This window comes from Haliotis cracherodii, unplaced genomic scaffold (genome assembly GCF_022045235.1).
Source record: "Haliotis cracherodii isolate W230 unplaced genomic scaffold, xgHalCrac1.p SCAF_7, whole genome shotgun sequence".
Classification (NCBI taxonomy): domain Eukaryota; kingdom Metazoa; phylum Mollusca; class Gastropoda; order Lepetellida; family Haliotidae; genus Haliotis; species Haliotis cracherodii.
Genome location: NW_027266330.1, coordinates 31,306,243 through 31,317,192, shown reverse-complemented (window position 1 = coordinate 31,317,192; position 10,950 = coordinate 31,306,243). Strand labels below are relative to the sequence as shown.

The 10,950-nt window shown below is 39.6% G+C and overlaps 1 protein-coding gene across 1 annotated transcript; it reads left to right on the top strand.

Annotated features, from left to right (window-relative positions):
• The first annotated feature begins 4,032 nt into the window (after positions 1 to 4,032).
• Positions 4,033 to 9,412, top strand: LOC139447818 (uncharacterized). Its single transcript, XM_071229302.1, has 5 exons — positions 4,033 to 4,193; positions 4,885 to 5,032; positions 5,974 to 6,089; positions 6,275 to 6,350; positions 9,212 to 9,412. The coding sequence occupies exons 1-5, from the start codon at positions 4,151 to 4,153 to the stop codon at positions 9,315 to 9,317; spliced, it is 489 nt and encodes a 162-aa protein (XP_071085403.1). The 5' UTR covers positions 4,033 to 4,150; the 3' UTR covers positions 9,318 to 9,412.
• The last annotated feature ends 1,538 nt before the right edge of the window (positions 9,413 to 10,950 follow it).

The window sequence follows — 10,950 nt, the reverse complement described above, 5'->3', positions numbered from 1 at the left end:
ACTTGCATGATAGTCATTAAATTAATTGGTAATTTTATATAATCTTATTTGGCAGATCATTGAGACTGTCCTCTGTGGTTGACGTTTTACATTATGATTAATAGGCACTTCATGTGAATAAGTAATAACTGTAATAACCTTTAAATACATTGGAAATAAAAAGCATTACATTCATGTGACATTTTGTTAGAGTTTACTCTGTTGTGTATTAATGTAAATTTTAACATTTAATGGTCAACAGCCAAATTTAAAGTTATGAGCAACCTTGTGGTGGTGCTAATACAATTAATCATTTTTCACTGCCCCAACATCTTCTGTTAAGGGTGTATACACTATGACTTTTCACTGCCCCAACATCTTCTGTTAAGGATCTATACACTGGGTCAATTCACTGCCCCCAAAATTTTCTGTTAAGGATGTATACACTGGGACTATTCACTGTCCCCAACCTCTTCTGTTAAGGATCTATACACTGGGACTATTCACTGTCCCAACATCTTCTGTTAAGGATCTATACACTGGGACTATTCACTGTCACCAACATATTCTGTTAAGGATCTATACACTGGGTCAATTCACTACCCCCAACCTCTTCTGTTAAGGATGTATACACTGGGTCATTTCACTGCCCCCAACATCTTCTGTTTAGGATGTATACACTGGGACTATTCACTGCCCCCAACATCTTCTGTTAAGGATCTATATACTGGGACTATTCACTGCCCCAACATCTTCTGTTAAGGATCTATACACTGGGTCAATTCACTGCCCCCAACATTTTCTGTTAAGGATGTATACACTGGGACTATTCACTGTCCCCAACCTCTTCTGTTAAGGATCTATACACTGGGACTATTCACTGTCCCAACATCTTCTGTTAAGGATCTATACACTGGGACTATTCACTGTCACCAACATATTCTGTTAAGGATCTATACACTGGGTCAATTCACTGTCCCCAACATCTTCTGTTAAGGATGTATACACTGGGTCATTTCACTGCCCCCAACATCTTCTGTTTAGGATGTATACACTGGGACTATTCACTGCCCCCAACATCTTCTGTTAAGGATCTATATACTGGGACTATTCACTGCCCCAACATCTTCTGTTAAGGATCTATACACTCGGACTTTTCACCAACATCTTCTGTTTAGGATCTATACACTTGGACTGTTCACTGCCCCCAACATCTTCTGTTAAGGATCTATACACTCAGACTGTTCACTGCCCCCAACATCTTCTGTTTAGGATGTATACACTGGGACTGTTCACTGCCCCAACATCTTTTGTTAAGGATCTATACACTCGGACTATTCACTGTCCCCAACATATTCTGTTAAGGATCTATACACTGGGTCAATTCACTGCCCCCAACATCTTCTGTTAAGGATCTATATACTGGGACTATTCACTGCCCCAACATCTTCTGTTAAGGATCTATACACTGGGACTATTCACTGCCCCCAACATCTTGTGTTAAGGATCTATACACTCAGACTGTTCACTGCCCCCAACATCTTCTGTTAAGGATGTATACACTTGGACTGTTCACTGCCCCCAACATCTTCTGTTAAGGATGTATACAATGGGTCAATTCACTGCCCCAACATCTTCTGTTAAGGATCTATATACTGGGACTATTCACTGCCCCCAACATCTTCTGTTAAAGATCTATACACTCGGACTTTTCACCAACATCTTCTGTTAAGGATCTATACACTGGGACTGTTCACTGCCCCCAACATCTTCTGTTAAGGATCTATACACTCAGACTGTTCACTGCCCCCAACATCTTCTGTTAAGGATGTATACACTCAGACTGTTCACTGCCCCCAACATCTTCTGTAAAGGATCTATACACTTGGACTGTTCGCTGCCCCCAACATCTTCTGTTAAGGATCTATACACTCAGACTGTTCACTGCCCCCAACATCTTCTGTTAAGGATCTATACACTGAGACTGTTCACTGCCCCCCAAAATCTTCTGTTAAGGATGTATACACTGGGACTGTTCACTGCCCCCAACATCTTCTGTTAAGGATCTATACACTCAGACTGTTCACTGCCCCCCAAAATCTTCTGTTAAGGATCTATACACTGGGACTGTTCACTGCCCCCAACATCTTCTGTTAAGGATGTATACACTCAGACTGTTCACTGCCCCCAACATCTTCTGTTAAGGATCTATACACTTGGACTGTTCACTGCCCCAACATCTTCTGTTAAGGATCTATACACTCAGACTGTTCACTGCCCCCAAAATCTTCTGTTAAGGATGTATACACTGGGACTGTTCACTGCCCCCAACATCTTCTGTTAAGGATCTATACACTCAGACTGTTCACTGCCCCCCCCCCCCCAAAAAAAATCTTCTGTTAAGGATCTATACACTGGGACTGTTCACTGCCCCCCCAAAATCTTCTGTTAAGGATCTATACACTGGGACTGTTCACTGCCCCCAACATCTTCTGTTAAGGATCTATACACTGGGACTGTTCACTGCCCCCAACATCTTCTGTCGCCACATAACAGATATTCTAATTGTCTTTGAAAATGTTGATTATACTGTGTGACCAAACTTTCTCCAGTACTACACAACCTGCTATAAAGTATTACAAGCTCAAAAGCTAAAATTTAAAGTGCCAAACATATTTCAACTTTTCCATAGGGATGCTGTTTGTTTGTAAGCTGCTTGTTACTAGTTTAACGCAGCAATATTCCAGCTATAAGAAGGCGGTCTGTAAGGAATCGAGTTTGGATCAGACAATCCAGTGATAGACATCATGAGCATCGATCCACGCAATTTGGATACGATGACATGTATCCACCAAGTCAGTGAGCCTGACCACCCGATCCCGTTAGCCACCTCTTACGACAAGCATAGTCTCCTCTTACGGCAAGCATGGGTTGTTGAAGACCTTTTCTACCCCGGATCTTCACGGGTCAATACGGGATGTAATGCATGTTGAACACACTAATGGGGGTTGGGGAAGGGGCAGTGACTTTCCAAGTCTTTATAAGTACTAGTTGAGAGTTTGAAATAAAATAATAGTCATTGTGATACTTTATAATCGAATGTTTATTAATGTTTGCCGACCAGCTCTGTCCAAAATTACTACTAATTACTGCGTCAAATATTTGTGAACTTACCAATACTTTGACATTAGATATTATGTGTTCATTTCGGGAAGATGCGTAGATCAGTCAAAGAACACTAACAACTACTACTACTACTACTACTACTACTACTACTACTACTTCTACTACTACTACATCATAACAATAAGTCCGACGATTACAAAACTAAACATTAACGCGTGGCACACTTTGGCACCAGATATGCATACTTGTTTACTACAAATGTATATTCCGCCTACAGGAATGTTTGGTTCGTTGGATCTGGTTGGTTAGATGTATATGCCAATAAACCATTTTAAAACAATTGGTCCAAAACAACATGGAACAGGAGGTTTTATTTTACATTAAATATGTCTGCAGCACTACCATCATTTCGTTTATTTATAAATGGTATTGACAGTTTTGTCGTTATTATCGTCACCTGATTAAATGGTAAAGTTGAAAAATATTCAAGACACACGTCCCAATCAAAGGTTTCAAAGGCAAGCTAGAACATATTCTGGAAAGTCTTTGTCAAACAGTCAAAGGCAATGTTGAAATATCGAAGCCACCCATTGTGTTCCATTCATGTTCAACAAATTACTGCTAAAATGCAATATATTGTGGTACATATCGCAATACATAAAAAATTATTGCAATAAATTACAATATGAAATTCTGGTCAAGGCACATCACTGTTGACAACCTATTATTCTTCGAAATTCCATGGGGATATTAGGTAGTAGTCAGTTGAGTGTTCACGCCCCTTTGAACTGTAAATGTCTCAGTTGAATGTCTCTCCCTATTGTTCCATCAAATTAAGTCGTTATACAGATTTATAGGAAAGTCGAATAATTGTGGGCGTATTATTACTCTTACTCTTAACCTTTTAAGTTGACACAGGACCTGGATGGATGATTACTCTTGCAATTGAAACAAATTGGAAAAAACATTATCTTTTCTGAATACTTCTTATATAAAAACCTGGGATGTTCTGTGACATCGAGCACATCGACTGCATGCTGCCAGGATGAAGTTTGTGATGTGTGTTGCGGCTGTTCTCCTCTCATCTGGTAGGTAACCATTATATTGTAGCATGTTTCAGTATGTATACATTGCAGACTAAAGGAACGAGTTGCATACCATAAGCATGCCAGCCAGCACATAATGATCGTTGATTTAAATCCCAGATACATCCTCACTATAATCCTTACCAAGCTACCTCATTACACTGGTATATAACAGAAAACTGTTAAAAGCGGCGTTTAACATCACATGCAATGATTCCGTCGATGTGGTCACTTTGTGTGGACGCTAGTAGACATATATGTGTCACAACTTACTGTGTTTCTCGAGAATGCATAATTGTCAACAACTTTTGGGGGGATCTAAAACAATTCTTAACGGATGTACAATACTGATCAATTTACGAAGAAAGAAATTCTTTTGGGATGCTTAATAATATCTTTCTTAATAATATTGTAATAGCAGCAAAACTACACATTGACATATGAGTATAAAATGGTTAAAGGCCTGCTTCTCCAAATTCATAAAAGTTGCTCATGCTCATGATATCGTCGGAATCGTACAATCGAGACTTTTGTTGAATACGGAAAGGTTTTTGTCGCTTTTATTCAAGTTTCCTATCATGTATTTTACCACCAGCAAAATTGTGCGATACATACTACATTATATTGAAGTCTTGTGTATTACGGCAATAGTACCTTCGCTGACAATTATATCCTTCTCTGTGTGACCTTCCAGTGTCCGGTCTAGAGTGGCCTACGAGGAGAGAGATTGTACCAGCTACATCTAGTGCATGTCAGAACGTTTATGCACAAATATTGGGGATCATGTTAAGACCAAGTTTTAGCAATCTTATCGAAGATGGCAGACTGAGCCTTGATTGCAGGTTAGTATCGTAATTCGTTAATAAAATCTTTTTAACAATAATTGTTAAGCTGTTTCCTTTCAGAGAAAGTAATCGTCAACCTCTGACGAGGGAGTAACTAAGTTAAAATTTAACGCCTCATCGGCATTTTTCCAGCCATATTGCGACGAGTCCAAGTTAATAAGTTTAAAATTGAGTCATTTATGCAAAGTTATATTTAAAAACAATTTATGAAACATATTTGAGCATGACAATATCATGTATACATTTCTAAAACACGGGCTGTAGGCCACCGGTAACCAAAGCTAGGCCACCTCGCTGGGGATCATGGGGACTTACAGTACCTCGGCTTCCTGCATGATACCCAAGCACCCATCACTTTAGCTACTGGTGGTTGTGCATAATACTAGCCAATATTAAAAAAATACTCAGCAATTGGTAGGCTTAAAAACACTGGTTGATGATATTTCCTATCATGAAAATCATTCCAAGGTCCAGTCGAATGCTGAAAAGTTGTTCTAACAAGGAAATCAGTCCACTTTCAGTATTATGTATATCGTAACTCTCCGATAGCCTAGAGTGTTATTGATGTCTGCTCTTGATATTTGAATTTGCCACCTCTGTACTGCCATGGAGACATGAACAGTTGCCATGCATCGGTAGTTCGAGCAACCATTACACTCGTTAATCCTAACCATACAATCCCATCCGTATGTAATTTGCTTACGTAGTAGAAGTCGGGTAAAGTAACCAGAGTCATTTTGTAAATATGACAACTTCTTACTAACTATTATTTAATGTGCCATATTGATAAAGCTGTTATTATTTTCACCACAGCATTGATAATGAAGAGGTTGGCACACATACAAATTAACTGAAATACCAACGACTTACATTCTACCTTCAGAATATAATTCGAATGTAAGACAGAAAGACTTGCAATAAATATTTTCTCTTTGCAGCCAAAGGACGCTGACAAGAGCAGATGAATGCCAACGATCAGGGTATTTGAGAAGATCACATTTCAGAGTTGAACATCTGAACATTGCCCTCAATACCTTCTGTAGCCACAAAACAGGTATACGCTGACCAGTTTCTGAAATGTTAGTCCGTGTACCACCTTGAGTGCCATGTTGATTCCTTAAATTAATTGACAATGCTATCCAAGATTACTACGATTTACTATGGCAGATGTGTTTAACTTTACAAGACCTTCATAAAAAACTATCAGATGTCATGTGTTGAATTCATCAAATCTTACAGATATCGAGGGAGAGGCGTCATGTTGGACCAGTGAAGAAATGCGGGATGCTGTTGTTTCATGTTCACAACAAGACAGGTAGGGTGACTGTACAAGTGTCCATTGACATCTACTGAATAATACCTTAAGACAACTTACACAGGCAGATTAACTATACCTTCTGTACATCTAGATGTCTAGATAAAACATATGGATTGATAGACTATACAATGCGTACATCTTGAAGCCGAATTATAACATACATGGATAGGTGAACTGTTTATTGTGTACATCTACAGGTGAAATGATAAGATGTAAAATTGGATTCCCTTTGACACAAAATGACGACCGTTCTACGTTATATTGTGAAAAACATGCGTTTTCGATCTGCGATCGGTTCCTTTATGAATGCCTGTCTGTGCACAGTATCGTCTGTAAGTTCTGGTGAAGAATAATCTTCGAGGAAGAATTCACCTTTCTAAGAATAAATGACGATGGAGACGCCGAAAGTGACATTTCAATGCAAGGAGTATTGATCGTAGGTACCGGAAGTTCAGACGATAGATACATTCGGAACGTTTCTGCGACTTCAATTACCTCGTATTTCATCACAAAGAACTGACATGTACACAGTGTCGCTCTGTGGATGTGTGACGATATGTGGTATCTGCACGGACATATGGCCCCTTGAAGTATCCAATACTTTCATGAAACGTAGACAAATTCCATGGATCATTTGGTAAATGCATTCGTGATGCACGTACACTTCCTGGATCTTTCCAAGACATGAGTCCGGTGTCAGTCACAAACGCCAGGCTGCGTACGGTAACGCACAATTACCCTATCAAAAGATATCTAAACTGATAATTAGGTCTTTGGAATTTTCAGTAGAATGACTATACGGACGGTGAGATTATCCTTCCGATTTGTGGTCCTTCACAGTATAAAAAACTCAATAACTGGGGTTTTGCTGAGTGTGGCGTTAAACAGAGAAATAAATATGTTTATGAGGAATCTCCAACTAGTGCATGAAGAGATACTAATTAAATTTGTAGTTACAAAGTGAAATTATGCACGGAGACTGTACAGGCTGCACCTGCATTACTGCTTCAATTGTGAATCAATAGAGCAACTGGCAAATACACACCACCAACTGATGGACTTTCGTTTGACTTTAAGACCAATATATCAGCTTCCAGCAAGGATCTCAACAGTGACTTACTCTAACTGTAGTTGGTTGGTTTGTTGTTGTACGCCGCACTCAGAACAATATTCCAGCTATATGATGGCAGTCTGTAAATAATTAAGTCTGGACCAGACAACCCAGTGATTGATATCATGAGCATCGACCCACGCAATTGGGATACGATGACATGCATCAACCAAGTCAGCGAGCCTGACCACCCGATCCCGTTAGTCGCCTCTTATGACAAGCATAGTCTCCTTTTACGGCAAGCATGGGTTTCTGAAGACCAATTCCACCCCAGATCTTCACGGTGCTGCTCTAACTGTAAGCAGGTACCCAGTGTGATGGTCCCAGTGTTCGTGTTACTAACAGCATTGACACAATGCCCCTATATATATGAGTTTGTGAGTGAGTATGGTTTACGCCGCTTTTAGCAATATTCCAGCAATATCACGGCGGAGTGGGCCTAAATATATAAAATTTGCACTTATATATATACGGCCAAATGTAAACACTCAATGATAGGCGGATAAAAGCAACAATAAGTCACTGATGCGTCAAATTTGGAAAAACAAAATATTCTTATAAAATATTATAAACCGTAAATTCGTTCCTGTAATCGAAAGAAAACAGCTGTTAAATCATGTTTTTATGAACCACTATCGGATTGTGGCTATTAGACCATTACTGATCGATCTGATAAATCTATATGCATGAAGCTTCAGAGAAACACTCTCAGCCAAATGTTTTCATTTTGCCAGTCCAAGCAGAAATTCCGATCCATTTCCACAAACATACATCTCATCAGGGAGGAAGCAAATTGGACCCCCATGAGGATGCCTTTTTCTTGCCTAAATGTCCTGTCCACAAATTTCCTATAGACGTTATGCACAAGGAAGTCGAATACCAGTATTTCACATATTGTTTTCTCAGCAAACCACAGATGACATTTGCTTTCAGTATTGACACATTATCCTGACCCTTTGGAAATAGTGATGAACCTATATAAATGGTCACCACGTTAGTGACAAATGGGGGACAGGGGTGGCCCAGTCGTCTAAGGCGCCGCGATTCGCTGTGCAGAGTTGCGTCCCTTGGGCACGCAAGAAACCTATTATTGTGAGTTCGAATCCAGGTTCGCCCCGATTATGTTTCTAGGTTGTCAGCACCATACCTGAATCACTTCGGGTTTTCCTCCCAAATTAAGCTGACACGCCGTGATATAACTGGAATACTGTTAAAAGCGACGTTAAACCCTACACGCTCACTCGTGACAAATGCCCTAATGATCAAGGTATTAAGTATGTCCTGAAGTTGGGATAGTGGTGTACTAAGTTAAACAATCAAATGTTCTGACATGATGTTGTTTTCTGAGAGTAAACAATTCAAGCCAATCCGCTGTGTTTTTAGATTTCACATGGTCTTAATGCCATTTGTCTGAGATACGTGTGAATGTAAAGAAAGACCTTCCTTCTTTGCATTAAGGGTAACGGTAAATCTTTTAAACAGGCATTCGGGGGTACATTTGTTGGACCAAGCAAAATATTTCTCTTTGTAGTGGAAACATCATCTACGACCTGCATCACTTCCTGTTTTCCTGCCTTAATGAGACCTAAAAAACAAATTTGCAGCTTTATTATTATAAAAAAGACACTTGTGACGAGATAATTGCAATATATGAATCAAATCTCTCCATTAACGCGAGTGTCATATTTGGCAACAAGATGTACAATATACATGTTATTATTTACTAAATATGTTTATTCTGTTACAGGCGTGCTTTTGCTGAGTGTGCTGACCAAAATGTGAGCGATCTCAGAAAGTGCACCAACACCACTGGCGCCATCTTCCGGCAGCTGATTTTGGGTGTTTTTCGTTAGACGTATCCATGCAAACACACCTTCCGATAAAAGTGGAGGAAAACATCATGTTATGTTTGAATCTTAATAAATTAGTCTGAATTTCCACCATCGTTTCTTTAGAATTCTCGTAGCATGTCTGTGTTTCTGGTACATAGCACTTTTTGTCAAATGTCGACAACGCGAGAGTGCGACATTTGGACATGATGCAAAATCTCGCAATTCCGCAATCTCGACTTGGGCCACAAAAACACGAAATCGCGAGAATGCAACAATTCATTTTCTCTCGTTTTAGACGCTGTCCGTGCGCATGCGTAATATCGTAATGGTCAAGGCGCATGCCCACATCAGAAGTCCTGTGGTCATACTTCTTTCATGCTCTTTATTGTCCAAGAAGCAACTTGAAAATTCTAAGTATTGTTCATACACAAAGTCTTATGTAGTGTATTCAAGTCCTCTCCCGTTTGTTACAGTCAAATTAAAACCATCAACATACAGAGTATAATTTAACAAAAGAGAGTGAAAACATTAAAGTGTCCGGAAGCTAGAAAAGCATATCACTGTCAGTGAGTGAGTAAATATTTCTTAAAGCCGCATCAGCAGTATTGCAGCTATTCGCGGCTAGACAGTCTGTTGAAGCAAAATTCTCAAAGACCAATTTGTAGCATTCGGCTAAAATGAGCTTGTCCTATGTTTTACACGACACTATATTCGCACTTCATCCGCTCCCGCCTGACTACAAAACACCCCGCCTTACATTATACTATTTCGAGAAATAGAAATATCGTTAATATTAGTAGTGTTCCTACTTTCTTTACTTGATGAAATACTCCACACACGTAGCCCTACTGAACACGCATGACGCATGTGAATCGCACCCTTCGACAGTAATTGTACACAGATGCCTTAAACAGTTCGATTTTAGAAAACAATAACATGTAAGAAATAAGATGCCTCTCGTCTTCTAATTTAAAAAAAATCAGTCAAACTAACTATTAATTTAAAGCGACCTTGACATCCACATGTTTGTACTGGAAATGTACCCTAATTCACAGCCTGAGGCACGTGCATGGCTCTGAATAAGTGAGTGAGTTTGGCTTCACACCGCTTTGAACAGTGGTTATATATGAGTTATATCACGGCTTGTCAGCTTGAAATAGGACGAAAGACACCATCATAGGTTTCTGGCACGCCAGAGGGACGGAACTCTACACAGCGAATTGCGATGCCTCAGAAGACTATGGCACTGGATGACTGTATAGGTCTTTGGCAGAAAAACGCGAGATCGCGACTTTAGTCAAGTGTGGCAATCTCGCGTTCTCGAGTTTTAAAACATATTTTCATATAACTGTATGGGCATTTGGCACAAAAGCACGAGAACGCGAGATCGCGACTTTAGTCAAGTGTGACAATCTCGCGTTCTCGAGTTTTAAAACATATTTTCATATAACTGCATGTATGGGCTTTTGGCACAAAAGCACGAGAACGCGAGATCGCGACTTTAGTCAAGTGTGGCAATCTCGCGTTCTCGAGTTTTTAAACATATTTTCATATAACTGTATGGGCATTTGGCACAATAGCACGAGAACTCGAGATCGCGACTTTAGTCAAGTGTGGCAATCTCGCATTCTCGAGTTTTAAAACATATTTGCAT